Raw genomic sequence first — 26,151 nt, forward strand, 5'->3', positions numbered from 1 at the left:
CAAAGAACTAGAAAATGTGAATACACTGAATTTGACATGGAAACCAGGTGGCAGTAGACTACGGTCAGCCTCTTCTAACTTTGGGAAAAGAGCGTGGGGAAAAGCGCTAGGAGCTTCTGTCTGACACCCGAACTTGGAAGGACTGATAATGGTGGCCCATGATTCTGTGAGTTGGCAAATAAGGACCAGTCTGGCCTCCTAAGGCAAGACCTGTGCTCAAATACCAACGTCTACCAAGGGCAATGGCCAAAGAAACTGTGCGCTATCACCTTCCGCCTTCTGTACCTTTTTAAGCTTGCCACACCTGACTTTAGTTTGTGCTTCTCTGTTTGCAAATGGAAAACCTAGGCCCAGAGAAGTTAATGAAGTTAATGGAAGGTCACAAAACTCATCAGTGGCTGAACCAGGACGTGCAACTAAGTCTAGGGCTCCATACCCGTATCAACAAATCTAGGTGGGAAAAGACAGGGTTCATATAAGATTGCTAATAATTCAAAGACAGAAAATGCTAATTGTTCTGAAGAACGCTTGAAAGAAAAGTTTTAGTTCCATAGCCACACTGTCTCAGGAAATTTCACAGAAACGATCCTGTGGTTAAAAACATATTCTTCCCCCTTTGGCAAAAGGAACCTAACACTTCCTGCCTATAAATCAGTACATCACAACATATCTCCTGAAACTTTATTAGTTGTGGTTAAGAAAAGCACAAGTGCGTGAAAGAGTGAGCAGGTGCTATGCAGATCTGCCAATGTGTACTTCAGAGAGGAAGCCGCCACTGTGGGAAGAAAAAGTTGAAAAACATTTTTTCACTGATATTCCTCAGGACCTCTTAAAGCTTGAAAGAACAGTGATGATATAAGAAATACATATATATATATAACTATAACGATCCTAAAAAGGGTACAGAGAGAACTATACATTTTTACCTGTTTCTAACGTAAGCTGCTTAGAAATGGTATCATTCTCCAGTTTCTTAATTTTCTTCATCAGCTTGTTGACCTGGAATTCCTGTTCCTGCTCGAGGTGCTGTTCTAGCTCAGCTTTCTCATGCTGCAAACTGGAAAATGAAAAAACACAGATGTGGAAAGCAAGGACACTCAAAAGCCATGGGAAACAACGGCTCCGATAGCTAGTTAAACCGAGTATTATCATAAAAGTACATTAGTCATTTCTGCTCATATGTCCAAGCGTACACCTAGTAACTTGCTCCTGATTCCTCTAACTTATAACCAAAAATTATAGTGCACAGTCAGAGGCACTTGATCTTAGTGAAAAGGCCGAGAAATGATTAGGGCAAATACATCAGAGCATCAAACCATGATTAACACCGATTTCCATTTTTAAGAACATGTAAGTGGTTATCTCTGTAGGGAACAACTGGGGATGAGGAAAGGAAGAAAACTTACTTTCCAGCATATATATAACCCTTTGGTACTCTTAAATTTTTATACCATGAGCATAAAAATTATTAAAAATATAGAAATTTTGCAACTGTCGGTTTTATTGAATGAATTACAGTTACTTGCATTTATACAATGTGTGGAGAGAGGGAAGAGATGCTACAATCACAAAAATACTTAGTAAATTATTCTGAATGCTGTTTCCCAATGTACTAAGTAAGCATGCTTGGCAAAAATAAGTACAAATAATTAACTTTCTGTAATGAGACCAAACATCACACCTCCTACATCTTTCCTAAAAAACCAAAAGGCAAGGCCTCTTATTTATGAAATTAAAAGATATGGTTATGGTGTTGCTGCAAAGAATTAAAAAAAAATGTACTCCAACCTTCAAAACCAAAAGAGAATAAAAGAAATTCAGTGGACACACAACGACTGGGGTTCTCATGAATCACTGTGCATTATTCTAATGTTCTCAGCTGGGAGGGGCTGTTGATTCATGGTAGGGGGTGAAGGGAATGAGAGCCCACAGGGCCTGGTATTTTCAGAACCATGGACAGATTAAGCAAAAACTACTAAAAACAATGAAGCACACCTAGTTGGATTGCGGGGTCTAAGATGACACCACTCCCTAATTCTACCTTCAAAACCATTTCCTCAGGCAGGCAGTGTGTACCAGGCTCATCACATGCGTTAGGCAGGCATGATCACCCCCAATTCATATGTGACGAAACAGGTAACTGGATCAAGGTAATTCATCTGGAAGGCGGCAGAGCTTGGCGCCCAAACCCTGCTCTGAACGCTAAACCAGAGTTCTCCCACCAGATCCTGAGCAAACCTCAGAGGGGCTGGCTTCACACTCCTCCATCCACAAGTTGCCTAGTGCGCCCTTGGCATTCGGAAGGTCAAATGACTAAATGTAGAAAACAGTGAGCCATATACGCTCGCCCAGTGGATGCTATGTTTCTTTGTAAACTCTGCACAGGGTGAGATGGACAACAGAGAGCTCAGTGGGCCTGACGGACCTCAAAAGGCTACACCTAACCATCTCCACATTTGAAACAATTTCCATTGCTCTGAAAGCACCATACTTGGTGTTTAAAAAGAAAACAAAAAAAGTTAAAAATCTGACATCTTCTTCCAACACTGGAAATGTTGACTAAACAGATGCTGTTTTCCCTCCAACTGTTTTTTGATGCACAACTCCAAAAAAACTGGTCAACCTCGCAGGGACCGAGAAAGAAAGCAGATGTGAAGAAGGTGCTTACAGCGATGAGTCTATTTTTAGCTAACCCTTTAAAACTCAGTTTCTGCAAGACCAAGCAGTAATTAAAAGAACTAAGAGGAACGCACAGAGAATGAGAAGAGTTTCCAGCATTTTGGACACAAAGACCTGAGTGGGAAAAGCATCACTTACGAGGAAAAAATAGCAAAACATGTACATCTTCAACTAACACCTGTATCTATAAACATTACCTGTGTGGCATGTCTTCTACCTGAATGTATTATGTTAGAGGCAGCACAATCTATGGTTAAGACATTATCCTTGCCCTAAAATAGTTTATGAACACTAAGCTTAAGTGATACCTACTGGTTTTAGAAAAATGAACTGTAGTCTTAAAATCTTTAAACCATTTGCATAGCTTTTTTAAAATATTAGCTGTGTTTTCCTCTAATATGTTTTCAATTGCTGTCTTTTTTACTTGAAAGAGCCCCCTTCCGCCTTTTTTTTAGCGTTATGCTTCTGCCTTGAAGTAAATTAAAACAATAAAGGATGCAATCTAATGTTGAAAATCTCTTGCCCCCAAGCAGCAGTTGTCACAGAATATCAATCTGAGCAAAGGTAAGGTTTCTCACTGGCTTAGAGGAAAATACTCATATACAGACAGATGGCCTAACACCGTCAATATCTGATTAGGTATTTCCTATAAGAATACAGATTCAACTAGTAATGAAATCTATAAAAAGCTCTCAATTTGAAAAGGCTTTTTCCTCTCAAGAGCCATACCCTAAGAAAAATTGACGGTTAAGCTGTCGTTACCAGGACTCAAACGAGGGTCCCTGGGGTTATGCTAACCCACTGGGAAAATGTCAAGCCATCCCTGAGCTCTAACTCTGCCAAAGACTCACAGTTTTCATCATCCCCCAAAGACAGACCTGGAACAAATGGTTCTGCTGCCTGCTTTGCTCTGCCATCTCTCGGGCGACAGGCAATCTAGGGGCAGGGCATGGAGTTTCTGAACAGAATACCAGAAATAGAAATCTGGTTCTTCCTTGGAACAAAGACACTGCCAATAAGAAAAACACAGAGAAAAATACAGAAACAACCCCCGCCAAAGCAATTATGAGATGAGAATTAACATGGGCAAGGAGAAGCGGGGCAGAGCAGGGAAAGAGAACTTGAGGAACTAACAGCCATAGAGTTTGCCTCATAACAGGTTGCCTGAGAAAAATTCAGAAACCGTTTCTGTATATTCAAGCCATGTGGCCCCAAGAGGACTGGAACCAACACCCTGAATCCCCCTGCCTATTTTATTTTATTATTATTTTATTATTTTCTGCATTTTGCCGCGCCTCTACAGCATGCGGGATCTTAGTTCCCTGACCAGGGATCCAACCGTGCCCCCGTCAGTGGAAGCACGGCGTTCCGAACTACTGGACCGCCAGGGAATTCCCTCCACCTGCCTATTTTAAAGCTGTAGCCCATGACACCATAAACAAAAACCCTAAAAGGAAGCCTGGTTTAGGCTGACCTAGGACCTATCAAAAGAACCAAACTCCGGTTTCATCTCTGAGTAGCATCTTCAACGTGGGCATAAAATTCAAGCCATGATTTTAAATTTCTTACCAAAGGTCTTAACACTTTATGAACGATTTTTAATCTTTCAATTAGGTCAGAGATCCTGAGCTAGAACAAAAGTCATTCAGCCTAAGAAGTAAATAGTCAAGCAAATTCTATTCATGTGTTTGAAAAAAATGCATGTGTTTACCTTCAAAATATCTAAAGCAAAATGCTTAAGTAGATTAAAATTTATTTCCAAAATCAGGATTTTCTGTAAATATACTTCCTATAAAGTCAATCTCAAAGATTATGGAAAACTTTTGGAACTCTTACCTGTGCAATACATTTTTTAACATTAACAACAAAAACCTTACAGAATGGAAATTATGTTATATAACTGATGATCCACTGGCAGCACATTTTCAATGGAATTAGGGTATATAAATAAAGATTTGTTCCTTAGGATTCAGCATGAAAAATATATTAACATAAGTGAAAAAGCTATAAGCAAAATACAACTATAAACCTGTAAAATTCTAAGTACTCAAACACGAGCATTTTTTGACTGTATCCACTCACATATGGAGTCCCAAAGCCAATTTCCAGCCCATTAAAAAGCACAAGTATAGCATTAAGTTGATCTAAAAACAGGCAAGCCTTAAGCATCAGTGAATTACCAATAATTGTTGTCTTTCTCATAATTTACAAAAGCTTTCTGGAGCCACTTCAGTAAACCAGGCTTCTTATATCGGAGATTCAAGAACTCTTCACTGAATGGCTTTTCTTCTGGGCAAAAATTCTCTCCACCAGGTAAAGGCACCACCGCAGGTGCACATGGATGCGTCAGGCCACCCACTCAGCACACAGCAGGTGTGCCAAACCCCAGGCTGGGCGAAGTGTGTTTGCAAGTGTGTCTGGGCTTCTTGTCAATCCAGCCAGTGCCAAATGAGGCATGCCTTCCGGCCACCAGCCCCGGGACCCACCCTTCTCAGTGCAACTTGAGGATAAACCCAAGATGCCCCCACCTCTGTTTTCACTAGTCAACACTAATCATTCTCTCTGTGTACCACCCACAGTTCTGCAACCAACGTGCCTGGTTTATTGACAACCACCAAGGACTAGGGCCACTTGCACTGGACCAAGTAAAGCCCACCATAGGACAGTGACCACATTAAGTCATTGGACTGTCAAAAACAATTACAGTAAATCCCCTACACACGAAACTTCAAGTTGCAAGCTTTCAAAGATGCGAACGTGCGTTCGACACATCCAATCACGTAAGTTAGTTCACGTGTCTGGCGTAGGTTGTCATGTACGCACGTCCTCCGCGAGTGGTTGTGCTTTTGTGTACTTTATTTTAAGTACTGTATAGAGTACAGTGGTACAGTATCTTTATTTCAAGCCCAGGATGTCCGGAAGCAAGTGTAAAAGCAGCAGTGATAGGGCTTCCCTGGTGGCGCAGTGGTTGAGAGTCCGCCTGCCGATGCAGGGGACAAGGGTTCATGACCCGGTCCGGGAAGATCCCACATGCTGCGGAGCGGCTGGGCCCGTGAGCCATGGCCGCTGAGCCTGCGCTTCCGGAGCCTGTGCTCCGCAACGGGAGAGGCCACAACAGTGAGAGGCCCACGTATCGCGAAAAAAAAAAAAAAAGCAGCAGTGATATAGCTAGTACTACTGTAGTTTTCAAGGTACTGAAGTGTAAGATTAAAAATGTTTTCTTTTCTGTGTTTGTTTGTTTTTTATGTATTAACATTATTTGTGTGACAGTACTATATAGATGATTGTGTTAGTGGGGTACCTGGGCTAACTCTGTTGGACTAACGAACAAATTGGACTTACGGACGCGCTCTCGGAACAGAACTCGTTTGCATGTGGAGGACCTACTGTATCATGCAGTTAACATGGCCTTTGAGAAAAAAGTTCAGAAGTCTCTCACAACACTGAGTCTCTTAACCAACTCTAAACCGTTCTGCTGAGCAGAAGAAAGCCTGCCTCCCACCTCAAACTCAGTGCCTCACCACTAAATGCCTCCTGGGCCCACACTTATGCCCACCTCCCTTCCTCCTTCTGTCACTGGTACTATTATTTCTCATTCAACACACACCTCATCAGTTACCAAATGGCATTAAGTCAGCCCCCAGAACGGCTGTCAAATATACCCTGTGCTTTCTGTGCTCTAGTTCAAGTCTTTTATTCCTTTTCACCGGGCCACTGCCAAAGCCTCCTAATGGATGCCCCCAGGTCCAGTGTAGATCATGCTAGACTAAACTAATAGAGTGTTCTATTCATTCAACACCCTGCTCAAAACCTTGCAATGGCTCCCTACCACCTGCAGAGTAAGTCCAAACTCACTGGTATGACGTTCAACTCCTCCCATGATCCACTCCTCATGCAAGTTTCCCATGGTTTCCTCATGCTACTTTCACACTCAACCCAAGTGACAGTCTAAGGTTTATAAACATTAATGCCTTCAGGGTCCAGGCACCTGGCAAACAAAGAATGATGGGTCTCAGCACAGAGAGTGGTAGTAACTGCGGTTAGAGGCACAGCTCGTGTCTTCTTCTAAAGACTCTTTCCCTGAAAAAAACACATATTAAAAAATGAAGCCTATGGGCTTCCCTGGTGGCACAGTGGTTGAGAGTCCGCCTGCCGATGCAGGAGATACGGGTTCATGCCCCGGTCCGGGAAGATCCCACATGCTGCGGAGCAGCTGGGCCCGTGAGCCATGGCCGTTGAGCCTGCGCGTCTGGAGCCTGTGCTCCGCAACAGGAGAGGCCACAACAGTGAGAGGCCCGCGTACCGCAAAAAAAAAAAAAAAAAAAAAAGGCCTATGATCCCAGGCAAACGTTGTCTACAGACCACTCCAGCCCAGGGGCTTCCAGACCACAAGCCCTGCCGGTCACACAGGACTACGCTAACACAAGCTGCTGCACCCCGAGCCCACAGCCCTGGTCACACTGCCCTCTGCCTAGGGTACCTGGACCCCTCCCTCCAACTTTCTGAAACTCCCACAGGTCCTTCCCATACGCCCTCAGCATCATGTATACTCCCCGCTCTTCAGGCTGGGATGTGCGCAGTGTGCTTCCGGTGCATCTCCACATCTTGTTCATGGTGTTTTCATATCCTTTCTATGAGCTACATTCACGGTGCTTTCATATCCTTTCTCTGAGTTACTTCAAAAAGCAGCTAATACTTCAAGGCACTAGTTACTGTGGAGCAAGCACTTTACGCACATCAATGCACTTAACATTCCTAACTCTGTGGTAGACACTACCATCTGCACTTTGCACATTATGAAGCCACAGCTTCGAGAAATGAGGTAAGCTGCCCAGAGTCACACAGCTGGTAACAGGTAGATCCTGGCTTAAATACAGGCTTCTGGCTTCAAAGCCTTTATTCTCATCCCTGACATGTGCTGCCACCATTGAGCACCCTGGGTGCACTCTCAATCACCCCTGACAGCACTGTGAGCTCTATGAACAGCAGTGACCAGGATTTGCTCAACTCTACCCCAGAGCATCTAGAAAAATGTCTTATCTATGCAAATGATGACTGGATGAATGGTAATGACCTCACTTCCTACAGACTCTTTCCCCCTAGATTAAGCCTCCGGATGAGCAAAATAACAGGCAAGTAGAAAGGATACACTGGCTTGTATATATATGGCCCCCAAATCAAGAAATATAACATCGCCAGCACCCCAAAGCCCAGTGCATCCCTTCCAGATCACACCCTCTATCCCCTAGAGGTAACTGCTCTCCTGATTCTTATCGTATTCACTTCTTTGCACCTTTTTTTTTTTTTTGCAGTACGTGGGCCTCTCACTGTTGTGGCCTCCCCCCTTGCGGAGCACAGGCTCTGGACGCGCAGGGCTCAGCGGCCATGGCTCACGGGCCCAGCCGCTCCGCGGCATGTGGGATCTTCCCGGACCGGGGCACAAACCCGTGTCCCCTGCATCGGCAGGCGGACTCTCAACCACTGCGCCACCAGGGAAGCCCTCTTTGCACCTTTTATCTTAAAAGATTTTACTTTATTCCTAAACATTAGTTTTTCCTTGATTTTATATTCTTTTTTGTCTAGCACCTTCTGCTAAATGAAATTGTGATTTCATTCACCCCTGTTATTGAGTATAGCTGAGGTGTGTATTTTTATTGCCTGCTAATATCCCATTGGATGAGTATATCAAAATTTATCCACTCTACAGATGATGGGTATTTAGGTCATTTCTAGTTTTTCACTATTATGAGCAATGTCACAAAGAACATTCTTCTACACATCTGGTGCACACGTTGCGAACATTATAAGATATACCTAGGGTGGAACTGCTGGGTTTAAAGACAATGAATATTTCCAACTTCATTAGGTAATGCCAAATTATTTTTAAAATGGTTGAAACTATTTCCATTCTCTGACAGTATGCATGGGGATTCTCTAGCAATATCTTTCTTTCTGTGGTTTATTTCACCTTTCCTGATTACGAATTGGGTTGTGTACCCTTCCATATGGTTACTGGCCGTTTAGCTACCTGTTTATATGAAGAGCCAGTTCAAGTCTCTAGCCATTTCTCTTTGGGGCTGTCTGTTTTTCTTGCTGATCTGTAGTTTTGTGTTGGTTACATATGTTGAAAATACCTTCCTCCACTCTGTGGCTTGTCCTTGCAGTCTCTCTACGTGATCTCCTGTGTCTTTGGCCTTCTTCTCCAGGCATTAATTAATTAATAAAAACATCCCCAAATTTGTATCTTTAGCCCAGACTTCTCTTGTTGAGAGAACCTGCCTATCTGTTACTTACATTTGGATGTCTAGACATCTCAACTGCACTTCTGACCTTGCCACTCCAGGTCTACTCCGCTTGCCATCTTTTCCACCTTAAATGGTGGGAAAGAACTCTATTCTTCCAGTCATTGAGGCCAAAACCAAAGTCTTCCATGATCCTGTCTTTGACTCACACCCACTTCTAATCTCTCCTAAAGTCCTGTAAGGATAGTCCCTCAAAATGCACCCAAAATTCAATAAAATTTTATATGTAGGTGAAACCTGTGGCCTAGGGTGATGGTACCTTCCTCCAGAAAATTCCATTTTCTTCTGCCAGGCACCAGAGGTCTGGGTCTACCTTAAGCCAAAACCAAAGCTAGCTCTCTAGCTCACCCAGATGATGCAAAACTGGTTCACTCTGGTCCTGAGGGTGTAGCTCTTCATGATTCCAGCTTAAAGCGGGGGTGTCTTTTCTTTGTCCTCACCTGTGGCCAGCCCCGAGCTCTGACTTCTGTAACCCCAGCTCCACACAACTGTCAAAAGCACAATTCAGTTTCTTGGCTGTTGTGTAATGAATAAATAGCAAATGTGCTCAGGACGAAAGGAGCCTTGGGTGCTGGGTCTCCTTCTCAGTTCCTACCCTCCCCAGATCTCCAACAGTTGTTCACGATCTTGTTAGTTCTTTCATTTATCCTCGGTGAGGTTTGCCTGAACTGTCGAACCTGTCATTTTCTAAAGGGAAAGGCGTATATGACTTTTGCAAGGGAAAAAAATAGGTAGGCCCTTCCAGAAAATTAATTACTGTTTAAATGTTGTTTTCTTGTCAGCATCCTCAACACCAAGGACAAGCTCTCACCTCTGAGCGGAGGGCTCCAGTACATGGGGCTTCCCGTCCACTCACAGTACCTAAGGGGCTAAGTCTGAGTTTCCTAGATTCCCAGTAGCATCGTGCTGCTTAAAGCATTAACACCTTTAGGGCTTCCCTGGTGGCGCAGTGGTTGAGAGTCCGCCTGCCGATGCAGGGGACATGGGTTCGTGCCCCGGTCTGGGAAGACCCCACATGCCATGGAGCGGCTGGGCCTGTGAGCCATGACCACTGAGCCTGCGCATCCGGAGCCTGTGCTCCGCAACGGGAGAGGCCACAACAGTGAGAGGCCCACGTACCGCAAAAAAAAAAAAAAAAAAAAAAAAAAAGCATTAACACCTTTAAAGAAATCTGGTTGGGAGGGAGGTTTAAAAAAGATGCTCCACAAATAAGATAAAGAAGTCCTTTAGGCTCTAGAGTTAACCTGCAAAAAAAATCCATTTCGTAAAAACTAGCCTTTTCTTCTTTGAGGAATAGAGAGTATTTAGCCCAAAGAAAGAATTCATTCTAAGCTGAGACCTTACTGTAAATTAAAATAAAAAGCCCCATCTTTCTTATCTAGTTTATGAATAAAGAGGAAAAAGGAAAGTAAAGATAATTAGCAGCAGGATATAACTCTGTATTTTAAGGTAATTACTAACTGGGCTGAGTGTAAACTGTTTTGAAAATGAAAAAAAATTTTACCCAATAAATGCAAAACATTGCAACATTTATAACTGTAGTTTTGAAATCATTTGAAAAGTGTTTCCAGTGATAGCTCAAGTCCATCTACAGTGGAGCCAAGTATCCTTCAAACACCAAGATTCACCTTTTCAATTAGAAAAAACAATGCTTACCCCCTATCCTGGTGAAGAAAGCAACCTCTCACTCCAGCTTCACCTCATTATTTATTTATTTATTTTTAAATTTATTTACTTTTGGCTGCTTTGGGTCTTTGTTGCTGCGCGGGGGCTTTCTCTAGTTGCGGCGAGCGGGGCCTACTCTTTGTTGCGGTGCACGGGCTTCTCACTGCGGTGGGATCTCTCATTGCGGAGCACAGGCTCTAGGCGCACAGGCTTCAGTGGTTGTGGCTCGCAGGCTCTAGAGCACAGGCCCAGTAGTCGTGGCACACGGGCTTAGCTGTTCCACGGCATGTGGGATCTTCCCGGACTAGGGATTGAACCCGTGTCCCCTGCGTTGGCAGGTGGATTCTTAACCACTGTGCCACCAGGGAAGCCCCACCTCATTATTTTTCATTTCCTTTCCTTCTACCTTTATTTCCTACCCGTGCTTTCCCGTATTTCATCAAAGAAGTCAGCCTGGGAGGCTTCTAAGCCCTTGCCCTTGCCCTTGCCCTTACACTTTGGGGAGGCTGGCACATTAACTCTGGCCGTAATGACAACACACATGCACACACTTTGAAAAAAACCTCAGTGATTTCTGAAGACTAAAGCACTGCGTCAAATTTAGTGTATTTTCTAATCACAGTGCAAATTATGTGAGACTGAGAGATTTCTGGCATGCTGCTAACAGGAAAGTTTTGGCTTATAATTTGCCCTCTGGTGGTTGCAGCATTTAAAATGCAATGAAAACATCCCAGAAGCCTTTTGCAGATGCATTGTGAACACAATGTATAAGCCCCTTGCTCCGTGAAAAGAAACAAAGAACACACAAAGCTGAGGTTCAGATGATTTGGAATGAAAAACAACAACAACCAGAAAACCCAACTTTGCCCCAAATGTTCTGTTAGCTATTAGGTGATGGCCAATTTTCCTGCTCAGCATTAATAGCCCTGAAAAACTAAAAGCCAAGAGGGCCACTGGTCGAGCCAGCTTAATGAAGAACATATTTCAAGAGCTCTTCCCCCCTGCCATCAGGGAACAAGTTTTCACCTGAATGGATGCAATGGCAGTGTTAGCCTTGGTGCCTTTAAAATGAACTAAACAGAGTTTCATACATATTTATCACCCTGACATGTGATTTTGCTGTCTGAACAAACAAAATCACTGCACTGCCGTCTTAGTGACTTGGAGAACTTGAAGTAAAAAAAGGGAGCCTCACGGCTGGACCTAGAGTCTGTCATATAGAGTGAAGTAAGTCAGAAAGAGAAAAACAAATACTGTATGCTAACACATATATATGGAATCTTAAGAAACAGTACTGATGAACCTAGTGGCCGGACAGGAATAAAGACACAGACGTAAAGAATGGACTTGAGGACACAGGGGAAGCTGCGACGAAGTGAGAGAGTAGCATTGATGATATATATACAGTACCAAATGTAAAATAGATGGCTAGTGGGAAGCAGCCGCATAGCACGGGGAGATGAGCTCGGTGCTTTGTGACAACACAGAGTAGGGGGACAGGGAGGGTGGGAAGGAGATACAAGAGGGAGGAGATATGGGGATATATGTATACATATAGCTGATTCACTTTGTTATAAAGCAGAAACTAACACACCATTGTAAAGCAATTATACTCCAATAAAGATGTTAAAAAAAAAAAAAGGCAGCTTCAGATTCTGGTGTACAGGCTTGAGAAGGGAACTGGGGGTCTACACTCACTTCTAATGCCTGAGGACACTCCAGCTGCCCAGAGACACAGCCTTGCAGGGGCTAGGGAAGTGCACGCTGCAGAAAAATCCTGCATCCAATCACCTGGTATTGGAAGAAGAAACTACTTCTCCAGACTGAGGGGAGGAGAGGGAGAAGGAAAATGAAGGTGAGCCTTTGCCTAGATGAACAGGCAGATTTGGGGACTTACCGAAATCCTTCCTCTCAGTTTCACTCCAAACTGCTCGGCAATACATCATTTGGTATTGGCAGCTTCAGCAGTGGTTTTTGCCCACAACTTCCTTCCTTCCCTCCATATATCATCTTTCCATAGATGCTAGGAAACTGCAACTGCTTTAATTCCAGGAGGCATTTTCACCTCGGGGAGCAAGTCAATAATGGTAAAAATAAGCCATGCTACTTAACAAGAGATCCAGGAGACCTTTATTCGTAAGTGCTTTCAACCATCAATAAGAATGTGCCTCCCCCATAAGAAAATGAGTACAATAATTTCTAGTATAGCTATAGTGGCATTACTTTCTGAGGACCAGATCCAATTTCAAGTGTGAATCTAAAGAACAAAACTACAAACCTATCTGTTATTTTAAGGTCTAAAGTTTGAATACTGGATTAGAGGGAAAAGATTCAGAGATACATATAATACCTAGCACTCTTATCTCACTCCTGTTCCAGCCTTTTAAAAAAAAGCTTAAAAAAAATATTCATTACCTTTTGGCAGTGGTCTTGGTTGAGAAGAGTGCAGGCCACAAGTGAACAGGGCTTCCCAAGAGCAGGAAGTGAACCTGATGCCTTGGGCTTACAAAAAACTGAGGAGAAAATCCACGAGTGCTAAAACCACCATCAAACTCAGCAACAACAGATCTTGCAGATGGCACTGGTGACGGGTGGTTGGTGGTTAACAGTTAGGCGGCGGAATTAAGGATTTTTTTTATTTTTAAGTTTTAAGACTGAGGGGCCAACGGAATGAATCATATCAAGAGTGACAAGACAGTTAAGCCAATCATTAGAGCATTCTGTTTATGCTAGCTCTTAACGATGTGGGCAGTCCAGAATCTTCCATCACTGCAAAATGAGCCTGACTTTGCAAGGAGCTCCCGTGCATTGCTGTCCATGACAAACAGATGCAACTATGATAGTGAAACCAAGTAGGACCCTTCAGGGCCTTACCAGGGAGAGATCTCCATCCTACCGCCGGTCCCTGCTGCAACCCCTGCCTCTTGGTCTGTAGCAAAGCTTTAGCCTCCTTGGCCTTCTCTGAGTTCCAAAGGGCAAATTTAACCAGAGAAGTGAGAAAACGGTCAAGCAAGACAGAATAATAATAGTTTAGCCATAAAACAAAGTCAAGGACCTTTAGTTCCTCTTCAAGGGCTATAAATAATATCCGAAGCCATATCCTTGAGTTGTTTTGCAGATACTAAAACCCTCACCAGGTAGAAGAAGTCAGCCGCATGCTGGCCACCAGCACACACAGACCCCAGACCGACTGGAACCAGAAAGTTGATGACTGAGATTCCTGAAATATCACCATTACCTCGCACGAGCTGATCATGCACCTTGTAACCCTCTCCCCTCACATTGTCTTTAAAAACTCTTCCCTAAAAGCCATTGGGGAGTTCAGGTCTTTTGAGCACAAGCTGCCTGTTCTCCTTGCTTGGTGCCCTGCAATAAACACTGTACTTTCCTTCACCACAACCCGGTATCAGTGGACTAGCTTTTTTGCGCATCAGGTAAGCAGACTAAAGTTTGCTTCAGTAGCAACTGCAGGACTGTGAGCTGTAAAAGTCAGTGACACAGAAGGAGGTTTCAAAAGGTAAGGACAAAACAGTCATCAGAATTTTTAAATTTCCTTTTTAGGAAGTAAGATATTTTCCGATTACAGAAGTAACGCACATTGCTTTCTACAAAATGAGAAGGAGCATAAGAAAATTCACCTGGTGGGGTGGTGGTGGTGGGATGAACTGGGAGACTGGGATTGACACCTATACACTAATATGTATAAAATAGATAACTAATAAAAACCTGCTGTATAAAAAAAGTTTTATAGATCAAAAAAAAAAAAAAGAAAATTAACATAACCTATAAGCTCAGCACCCAGGTATAATTACAGCTAACGTTTCAGAGAAGAGTCTTTTAGACTTTTTTTCTAACATAAATATTATATATCAAATTCTTCTGGAGAGTTTGCTCATAAAACATTTCTTATAAATTTTAATTACAAATTATGATTAAACTAAAACCTCTCTTCAAGGCATTCCAGGGCTGAATTTAGTTCTAATGTAGGCTTGGCATTAGACTAGAAGGCTCTTTTTCAGACCATTTTCACCAATCAGGTCAATCAATCCCATGGTCTGGGCTCAGAAGGATGTGGATCTTTCAGACAAGAGTGTTCACAAAATCAAGGTAACTATCTTGCAGATATATACAAAAACAAGGGAGGAAAGCTGCATGCTTCTCTCTGTGTGTTTTTGTTTGTTTCAGACGGGCTTAACATATTTGGAGACATTGAACCTATCTTCCAAACCTAACCTTCTAAAAGGGCAAAGGGATTTCCACTCATCTACACTTAAATAAACTTGATTCAGTTTTTAAAGGTATTAGATACCACCTCTATCATAGCAGATGGGAAGGGAGGTATCTCCTCTATAGTAATAATCTCGTTTTGTTCCCAGGACCAAAGAATTCCTTTGAAATGCACATAAAAGCACTGCTCAATCACTATGGGACACAATAGCCATAGAACAAATGACAAAACCAAAATTGTTTCATAAATAGCCTCCAAGCAGCCTTTGGGTGAAAAATGCTAGACACTTCCCTGGTGAACAGGTCAATTTACTTCTTTGTCCATCAGTGTCACCTGCAACACAGGTTCTCTTAGTAGGCTATCATAACAAGGTCTTATCCAGAAGCAAGCGTCCTAGAGAGTCTTAATGAAGTAATTACACAGTTGGAAAAGTCTACTGATACCAATTACTCTAAAAATCTTCCAGATGGAGATTAGTTCTACCATACTGGGTGGCAGAAGATGTGAGCCTTCAACAAAGGACTGGCTGAAATCCTTCAGGAAAGCCTGGGGGGTGCGTACAGTAGGCCTACAGCTCTTCTTCCCTGCATCTATACAAGATCCTTCCAACTGGCCAACGGTAAGAGGGATTCTCGGGTATTTACCACAAAATGGCATGCTGTGATATCTGGTGTCTAAAGTGAGAGATCACCTACCATGCCACAGAACAGACATAGCTCCAGAACTTGCCAGAGACCTCAACCTCCAACTACCTGCCAACTGTGTCCTTTCAAAACGAAGAACCAGGAGTGGGGAATGAGGAGTTATTTTTTAATGGGTTCAGAGCTTCAGTTCGAAAACGTTCTGGGGATGGATGGTGGTGATCGTTGCACAACAATGTGAATGTACAATCCTTAATGCCACTGAATTATACACTCAAAAATGGTTGAGAAGGCAAATTTTGTTTTGTTTATGTTATTTATATTTTACTACAAAAACAAAAAATATATATGGCGTAAGAACCAAGCTGAGATTCATGAGAGATTGTCTCAGAGACATGCTGACCATCCATTTGTCCAGATTCGACAGGTGAGACCACTGACGAGCTACAGACCCACCTAGAGCTCCCGAAACAATAGACTCACACCCTCGTACCGGACGCTTTGTTTTGACTGGGGGCAAACATAAGACCCGGCCATGTGAAGACAAGCGCTCCACATGACAGACTACTCTGGGCAAAAACAGTTTCTTGTGCTGTTCAGTTTGCTTATTATTCAGTACCTTTAGAAAGATCCACGCCCCTCAAAAGAATTTAAGTTTTTGATATATGAAAATTTTTTTCTCTTGACCAAGTAAAACTAGTTCTTTTAATGTAAGAATTGTAAAAAAAATCACTATGTTTTTCCAAGTTATAGCTTCATTTATAGGATGCTCAGAGCTTAAATTTTAAGTTCAAACCTCCTTATGCCAAGTATATTTCTATAACTAACCTCCTTTTCGCTGCACGTGTCTCTTGTGCTTTCACTCTGTTCAGCAGCTTATTTTAAGGGACATCCACGTCCTTGGAAAGTAGGTGGGTCACGATAATAAGTGAATGAGAGATTAGTTATAAACGACACGCTACAGACCACTCACAATGAAAAGAAGTCTTTCCAGAGAAAAGGAGTATAATCTGGCTAGGTTTTGACTGCTTTATAATGTACTTTAATCAGACTCCAAATACCAACGACTATGCAAGTTGAAAACCAAAAAATGTTTCTTGAAGTGTTAAAAATCAGGACACCTGATTACACACTAAATTCAGAAGAGCAAACGATAATCGATCGCATCCTTATATTTCTAGAAGCAACATGCAGAATGATTCGTCTAATGCAGCCAAGGTGAGGTAGAGTCAAAGGTCAAACTAACCTTCTTCCTCGTTTTTTGTCTAAATCAGAATACACAGGAATAAAGAAAAAGTTTCAATGCAGAAATTTCACCATAAATCTCTGCTAGACAATAATGCCTGGGTACCTCTATCCGTCACGTTCCATCAGCTACCATATAAACCAAATTTTGTGCAAGACTGCAATGGTATCTTTATTCAGTAATTAGGTAGGAAAATGAGAAGAAAAGAAAGATGGGGTAAAAGTTGCCTGGACCATTGCATGGTCTTAACACTAAGGTTTCTGGTCTTCTAATATTTTATATGTTAGAAGGTAAGAGAAGAATTTAGGAAGTTTTTTAAAAGCCCCAAATAGCCTTGTGTTGTAATCTCACTAAAATATGTATTTCAATCAAATTAATGAGTGAAATTGTTAGTAATACCAGTGAACAGAAAATACAAGGGAGTGTTCCTACCTTTTACAGCCATCTGACAGAACGGTAATTGTGGTCCTCCTCGGAAAATTTTATACCTCCCCACTATTTTGGACACGCTTTGTTAAATAAGGAAAACTCAGTGTCCTACTCATTCTCAAGTTCATATTAAATACACCGCAAAATATTTGCCCTAAACAAATTCTACTTTTGTACTTTACTAGTAAGCTTCGAGGAAAACCAAACCAAACAGGAAGGGGAGGAGGAGAATCTCTGAACTAGAAACATCAAAACTTCTATATGTTTTGTGTGTTGTCTTCTATACACCATTAGCGATAGATGTTAAGTTTCAACATTTGTTATTTGTTCAGTAACGTATTACTCACCCATGTGAACACGATTGTGTAAAGTTTTAACTATCACAGATACGTATCTTTTTCTCCCCCCCAAACTGACATTTCCCTTTGTGTCCTCATATATTCGTGCAAAAGACCCACTTCTGCTTGCCAAAAATGTTTATGTAGTCATTACAGATTCCACGCTACAGGAAAAGAAATCTCATATTTGGTGTTAATCCTCACAATTCCAAAATACTGCATACAGCATTTACTCCTGCGCTGAGGCCTCAGGCTTATCAGCAGTTTCTTGAAATGCTCAGGGTATAAAGTATCTTACCTTACCTCGGCAGACGAGCTAGGAACCACAGAAGCGCAGTCTTGAGTATTACACTGCTACCATCTTCACGAGGTATTTTTAATCTCTAAAGAATTTTAGCTACAACCTCATCAGCAAACGTTTCAAGCAAAGTGCTGTATCAAAGTCATTTTTTTCCTAGGGAAGAAAACAGGCAGGGAAGAGGAGAGGGGAGAAAAGGTAATTTACCTGCATCAATTTTCTCGAGAGCTCATTCGTGAGGAACTCTTCTTCCTTCTCGTAATTTACAGCAAGGGTTTCTTTCTCCTTCTGCAAAGCCTGAATTTTCTTGAATAAAGTGTTACTGATGAATTCTTCTTCCTGCTCAGCCCGGGCTTGCTGTTAAAATAAAAAAGAGAACAAAAAAATATGTTAAGGAAACAGGAATTTACTAATTGAAATATAGTTCTTATTTCCAGAGAGGGCACCCATTTTAATTAGAGCTCTATTTTTAACTGTGAACCAATATACCCCAAGAAGCACAAAACAGAGGAACTCAGTAGCAGCTATAAAAGTAAATCTGTTACCCCAAAGGGCCTCCCTGTATTATGCATGGCCCCTCTTCTTAAAGAGATATTCCAAAGAAATTAACAAAGATTGTTTTGCAATTTTTAGAAGCCATCCCAATTCAATCACCAGACTACAGAAAGCTTCTTCTCGCATAGGGCAGACGGGTCCAGTATTGGAGTATATGCATCGATTCATGACAACTCTCTACAACTCTCCACATCCCAAAGGTTCAGAGGTAAAATACCTAGGCAACATTTTTACTGAAGCAGAGAAGTACCTCTCGCTTAAAAGTGAAATCGCAAAATCATGTCATCTCTTTAAGATGTTACTGAAAGGGTTTCGGTATGCAATTTAAAAAGCAATACAGATAGACATAGATTAATTTACATGTTCGTTGAATAGTTGCTGGAAGGAAACACAGCAAACGGCTAAAAAGTAGTTAACTGCAAAGCAGCAAGAATCCAGGGAGTGAAGGGTAAGGACGGATGAGAGTGTCATTTTTCACTTATTTATTTCCCTACTGGGAATTTTCTGGAGGTGAGGGCACGGACAGGCATTACTGAGCATTAAAAACAGAAGAAAAGGGGGTCAGGCATAATTCCATGGAGATGAAAATATTTTTCTGCAGATCCCTTCCACCACCTATGTTCTAACAGAATAAACAGAAAAACCAGCCATCCTTGAAGGAAATTAATCTTTTCAGAAAAAGGGTACTTCTTTCAAATGGACTCAACTCTATTCAAAGTACTGTTTAAACTGCAACATTTTGATGTGTTAATCCCCAATAATGCATTCCTGTTTCATCTGCCAAGTCCAGGAAGGGAGAACTGCATCAATTCCAAGCCTCCAGTACCTGTCACTTATAATAATACAAGAGAGCTAGAGGGCAGGAGACAAAAGGGCACCTACATTAAACAGTTACCACCTTTTACTGTAAAAGGTCCGCCAACCACTCCCAACTCAGCTGGTTTGGATTTCTGTACATACGCACTGACTTCCCCGACACCCAGGGCCCCCTAGAGCCCTGATTTCTGGGGAGCCCATCCTCCCTGCTCCCCATGATAGCAGCAGAGAGAAGGATGCCAGGGCCTGGAACTGCCTGCCAAGCAAATCTACCAAAGAAAGCCACGTGTATGTAGTACTTAGACTGAAAAACAGAGCTACGTAGAAAATGGAAACTTCAGGAGGAGGTGTTGCAGTCCAGTTCTTTAAGAGCATTTTGGGATAGGCCGGGAGATGTGAACAGCAAAGAACACATCACTCATCTAATAAGGTTTTATGACCAGCCAAGCACATCCGGGGAGCAGGCCCTAGGTTCCCAGGCCCTTACAGACTCCGTAATTCATTAGCACTTCTCAAGGTCACACTCCTTACTCCATGGTCAAGGGAACACTGCCCAGGACTGGCACTTCCCCGCTTCCCTTTAAATTAACCTCCAACTCGGCTTCAAAACTCTCAGACCTCAAGATCTCATCCTAGTGCAATGGGAAGGAACCCAAAGCATTTCTTTCAGGCATATCTGACACACATATCCAAGCCCGCAATCTGTCTGAGCTACCTGTTTTTCTGGTTTTGACTGACAAAGTTCTATATGATTTGAATTCTGATTATTCTAAAAGCTACAGGACAAAAATGGTAGAGAGGGGAACTGTAATGCCTTTGCAGGTGACTGTGCACTTAGATTTCAAAAGGTTTGCCATAAATTCATTTCGTTATCAAGTCAGACTCAACTTCTTGCCTATTACCAGGCTTTCCCTATGTTCAATGACTGGGAAATTTACCCACAGACAGTAACAGAGAACCAGACTCAGAGGCCGAGCAGACCACCTCCCCCCTGTGCACAAGGACCCAGAAGTGAGAAGCTGAGAATAAGAGGCCAGGCCCTAAGGGTTTATTCATGAAACTTCCACCTCAGCCCCTCACCCTTCCCATATTTCATCCATCATTAAGTTACAGGGTAACAGGTCTCAGTGTAATATAAAACAAAACTCTGTGATAGAAAATAGATTAGTAGTTGCCAGGGGCTGGGAGGGGTGGAGGTGGGATAACGGGGAATGACCGCTTCTGAGTACAGGGATTCTTCTGGGGTGTCGAAAATGGTGTGGAATTAGACAGTGCTAACAGGGTTATGTAACCTGGTGAATATACTAAAAGTCAGCGAACTGTACACTTGAAAATGGTGAATTTTATGGTATGTGAATTATAACTAGATTAAGGGAAACAACTCTAATAATTAACAGGGTCCTGTATTTCACAGAGCATTGGGTTTGCTTTGCAATTCTTCCCAGGGAAAGTAGCAAATTTATTATAAAAAGGATCGGGAGGACTTCCCTGGTGATCCAGTGGTTGAGACTCCACGCGTCCACTGCAGGAAGCGTGGGTTCGATCCCTGGTCAGGGAACTAAGGTCCCACAAACATGCCTTGCAGCCCGGCCAAAAAATAAAATAAATAAAATAAAAAGGATTCAGAGAGGGCGATGTTCGAGCTAGATCTGCTCTGAAAGTGCCTTCCAAAATGAGTGATGGTTGTGAGAGACTCGAGCTTTAGCCAACAAAATTCTTCACCACTTTAGAGTAGCCACTTATTTCTAGGCAAAGCCCATTTATAGAAAACTCCACTCTCAGGACCCACCACCAGTGTGAGGAACTGTTCTGTGGAAGCTAGTTAAAGCCTCTCTAGCTTAACGAGGGGTTAAGCAGGCCGGGCACAGATTTTGTTCAGGGCTTCATTTTGCTAACGTTTAAGCACGGGGACTGTCACTCTGCCTCCCACTGTCATCCCAGAGAAAAACCACACATCTGAAGGGCAAGACTCGAGGCCCCTGAAACATAAAACCCCAGTTCACCCTTTTTCCAACTGGTCACGGGGCACTGTTAGAAATTAACACGTAAATGAGGACAAAAGACAAAGTGCCCTATCCAATACAGCCCCAGAGAAAATTGGTTAAAAGACCAGCTCCAGGGGCTTCCCTGGTGGCGCAGTGGTTAGGGATCCGCCTGCCAATGCAGGGGACACGGGTTTGAGCCCTGGTCTGGGAAGAGCCCACATGCCTTGGAGCAACGAAGCTCATGCACCACAACTACGGAGCCTGCGCTCTAGAGCCCGCGAGCCACAACTACTGAAGCCCCCGCGCCTAGAGCCTGTGCTCTGCAACAAGAGAAGCCACTGCAATGAGAAGCCCGCGCACCACAACGAAGAGTAGCTCCTGCCTGCTGCAACTAGAGAAAGCCCAAGCACAGCAACGAAGACCCAATGCAGCCAAAAATAAATTAAAAAATTAAATCTTTAAAAGACCAGCTCTAGTGTACTAAGAACCAGAGTAGGCACCATGCATCACAGACAAGCAGGAAGCATCCATCTGGAATTCTCCCTGCAGCTTTCTTCCCATTCTTTGTGCATTATCTTCTCAATCTTAATCTTAAATCCTGGCTTTTTCTTCCCCTAAACTCCAAAACAGGCCTTTTTATTCAGGCCATAAAACAAATTACCTTTCCAATTTATTTCCCCCAAGCCAAGAGCTAGGTAGACAACGGCAAAACAGGCCACGTGCCATTTGCAAGGAACTAGGGGTCAGGCAGGTAGACAGAGCAAAGATAAAACAGGCTAACATGGAATCTCATCAGTTTTATCAATCTATTTCCCTTTTATCTGCAATGCTTTAAAATCAGCAAACCTAAACAAATTCAAAAATAAAACTATATTTCCAAAGCTAAAATTTATTTTAAAATTTAAAATCAAGGTTTGCCTATAATTCCATAAACTCTCAAAAGAAAATGTGAAGCAAAAACTTAGGAACTCTTTGTTTTACATACGTTTGTAGAGTTGAAGATTGGGAAAATCTGGGGGGAAATTTTTAAAAACCTGTGATTAGAGATATAGAGAACAAACTAGTGGTTACCAGTGGGGTGAGGGAAAGGGGGAAGGGGCGTTAGAGGAGTAGGGAAGTAACAGGTACAAACAATTAGACATAAAATAAGCTACAAGGATATATTGTACAACATGGGGAATATAGCCAATATTTTCTAATAACTATAAATGGAGTATAACTTTTTAAAATTGTGAGTTACTATACTGTACACCTGCAACTTATATAATATTACACAGTAACTACAGTTCAATTAAAAATATGATTATATTTTCATGTTCAATAAGGTTCTAACTGCTATGTTCAGAAGCAGAGTGAATGTTGGTATAACCTTATTCACTTATCGGTGTCTGCTACTTTGACCCTCACCCAGCAGGGATCACTCAACGTGTGACGTGAGGACTAGAGTACAAAGCAAGTCTCCATCACTCTTCCCCCATCCTCCAAGAGTCCAATTAAAAAAAAAAAAAAAGGAAAGGGAGAGCACGGGAGAGACAGGAGCAATTTACCAAGTCCTCTGGGAAACACACACACACACACACTCTCTCTCTCTCTCTCTCTCTCTCTCTCTCTCTCTCAGAAAAAATTCTTTTCACTTGAGTCACCACATATTGAGGCAACCATACTCTAGGTGGGCACAATTTTCTGATAAGGAAATCATTCTCACCCACTGCTCTCACGACTGGGGCACAAATTTGACAGGAGATTCCCATGTGATTGTTTAGTGCTTCCGTTCTTTATCAGTGGTATTTTGGAGATCAGGGGTTAGTACAGAAAGGAGAATTCAAACTCTCTCAACAATAGCACTGCTGAAAATTCAAGTACCAAGACCAAAATTATGTAAAATGATGCAACTCATCATCTGTCAAGAATAAAAAAAAAAAAAGGACAGTTTCCAAAGCAAAAAAATATAGGCACTATCTATTTCAGAGCAGGCATGGGTAAAGGATATAATCAAGAGAAAGTTCAAGTGCCTACCAAGACAACACATTTGCATTTGTTTTAAAAAATTACTTTTAAGTTGAATGCTGACTTGCTTTAATAACCAAAAATCATAATAAATAATAAGATACCTTGAAGCTCTAATGCTTAAGAATCCAGGCAGGCTCTATTTATTATTTTAATTCCTTAAATTTAGGAACCTATTTAAATGTATTCTTCTAATTATTTAAATTTATTATCCTGTTGCTCAGTCACTTACAGTACAAATTTTAATCATCTTAACACATCAGTTCGAAACAGCATCTGAAACCAAACTGTCAGGATAGCAGAAACCACCAGGGCGACCGAGTAACACTCGGTTCTTTTCTCTGCTGTCATATTTATTAGGTGCATCACTGCCCGTATCAATTGTTCTGGGAGATGCTTGGCGTTCAGTAGAGCTCATGACTGATGGCTGGCACCTCTTATAGGACTCGCTTGAACATCGGTCATACCCATGGGTTTATCAGCACAAACCATTATGGTGCAGTGGTCCTGCACTGGCTAACACTTTAAGTGCCAGTACTGCAGGGGTGGGTGACAAGTGATACATGTGACAAGCCCAAAGTGCACACCTACGTTTCTTCTATTAGAAGAACTAGGGAAATAAAACAGCAAAAATGTGACTTAAAAAAAAGGACTAGGGAGGTGATGTCAATTACACGCCTAAGTATTACAACTCTCTATTTAGTCTATGAAAGCACCAGGTAATTTTGTGCTTCCTTCACACTGCGTACCAGCCCGCAGTAAAAGCAATTAATAGCTGATGGACGAAGGCACTTATATTATTTATTTCCTTCCAGTATTGCCAGCAAATCACTAAGTACCCAGGAGCCAGAAAAGAATCATGATTAGCCCTCACAACTGGGCTGTTCTGCCCCAGACACTACGCCCAGGCCACTGTTCCAGGACTGGAGGGCAAGAGCTCAAACGGCAACAAAGGGTGACTTTCAGGACAAGAGAATCTTGATGTTAAAAAGGACCCTAAAGGTTACCGAGCTTCATCAAGCTACAGTGCCTCTCAAACCAGCTTCAGTGAAAGACCGCGTCCTCACCACCAATCTGCAGGGGACAACGCATCCCTCTGTGCATGTCCTATTAGACATGACGAGAACACAGCTCCACAGACATGCCTCGTCCCATGAATTCAACAACACCCAAACTGGTCCACGCCTGGCTCAGGAAGATAAGTCCACTGGTCACTTGCTTGGATACAGAGCAAGGAGAAATTGCTAGAGAAGCTGCTAAATGTCTGCATGGATTATGGATTAAGAACTTATCTCTCGGTGACAAAGAGTACAGGTCCACAGGCCAAACTCTGAATAATGTCACTGGCGGGGGCATGTGTCTGATGTGCATGTACACCATCAGACTCTGGGGTCAGGCTGCCTGGTTTGCAGGGTGCCTACGGCCACCTCCAGCTGTGTGACCCTCAGGGAAGCCATAGGACCTCTCTGAGCCATTGCTTTCTCCTCTGTAAAGTGAAAATAATGGCACCTCCTTCTGAGTTGGTTATGAAGATAAAGTAACATAATTCACATCAAGAGCTTATGTAGTACCTCGCATGAGTAAGCACTCAAGAGATATTTACAAAAAAGCTTGAGGAGGGGGCATGTACAGGATGATTCATGAGAAATCAGTGAAATCTTACAGAATCTCCACTTAGCTAAAAGGAGAAATGGACAGAATTATGGCACATCCACGGGGCGGGGGGGAACATAGTGGAACCATTTTTTTAAAAAATATGGTTTGTATGTACCGTCATAAAAAGATGTCTAGCAACAAATGGCCAAGTGAAATAGCGAAGGTAAAGGTGGAAGGGCCCCAGGTTGAGTTCCCAAACAAAAACCACACATCAGGGACACAAACCGCTATGCATCAGTTAACAGAAACTATCTGATTACGATTCCACGCACAGACACTAACTACCCTATCCTCACGATAAGCAAAGGCTTCAGACATTCAAATTCTCACAAACTATAAAATAATTTTATCTAAAACATGCACAAGGAAACAAGAGGATCACAAATGTGAAAGACATCAATCGACTCAGCATGGAAAATGAAAAGTTGTAACACACAACTAACTAAAGACTAGGATGAGTAACGGTAGAGAAAGAGGGAGGGAGCATATTTGAAGAGATGGTGGCTTCAACTCCACAAACATATGCAAATCTGAGAATACCCCGTAACTAATCTAATGAAAGACCTGAGGGAATTCCCTGGCGGTCCACTGGTTAGGACTCGGTGCTTTCACTGCCAGGGCCTGAGTTCAGTCACTGGTCGGGGAACTAAGATCCCAAAAGCCTCAGGGCGCAGCCAAAAATAAATAAATAAACGCAACTCCTCATCCTGTGTCTGTTTTTGCCGAATCTGCCAACCCTATCTGGCTTCCGAGTCTCTCGCCGTTACACCAACTTCAGCTTTGGGGGTATAGCACAATGCTCACACCCTTGCCCCTTCTTTAGCAACAGACTGCTTGTTCAAGACAGTTTTCAAACAGGTTCTTTGGTATTTTCTCATTCTTCCTCTCAAAATTCTTTATCCCCTACTGCAACAGTCACCAGATCCATAGTATACTCAAACTGCTGTTAGGTCCCCACTCCAGTATAACTCCCCAACAACCCTTTCCCCAAAATGAATCATGCCCCCAAATCAGCGACCTTCTTTCCATTACAAAACAAAGCTGTGAGCACCCAGCAGCCCTTTCTTTGCTGAAGAAAGCAATCATATTGATTGCTAAATTATACTAAAATGTGAAAGACTTTTTGCCTAACCCTGATTCTTTTTTTTTTTTCTGAGAAGACAGGAGGACATAATAGGATCCCTGCCTGAGTATCTTCATTCAGAACAAGTTCGTTCTATCAGTTACCTACTGCCATGTAACAGGCCATAAGTATTATTTGTCATTATTCTATAGGTTGACGGGTGGGTGACTCCTTGGTTGGTTT

The 26,151-nt window shown here is 42.4% G+C and overlaps 1 protein-coding gene across 1 annotated transcript in view; it reads right to left on the reverse strand.

The window, feature by feature from the left end:
- The window catches only part of CCDC6 (coiled-coil domain containing 6), a 112,905-nt gene that overhangs the window by 40,818 nt on the left and 45,936 nt on the right, over positions 1-26,151 (reverse strand). Inside the window, exons 2-3 of the mRNA XM_032608769.1 lie at positions 18,034-18,183; positions 931-1,056 (exon numbers count right to left, since the gene is read on the reverse strand). Coding sequence (XP_032464660.1) covers positions 931-1,056; positions 18,034-18,183 — 276 coding nt within the window. The remainder of the gene's footprint in view (positions 1-930; positions 1,057-18,033; positions 18,184-26,151) is intronic.

The sequence above is a fragment of the Phocoena sinus genome, chromosome 16 (assembly GCF_008692025.1).
Source record: "Phocoena sinus isolate mPhoSin1 chromosome 16, mPhoSin1.pri, whole genome shotgun sequence".
Taxonomy (NCBI): Eukaryota; Metazoa; Chordata; class Mammalia; order Artiodactyla; family Phocoenidae; genus Phocoena; species Phocoena sinus.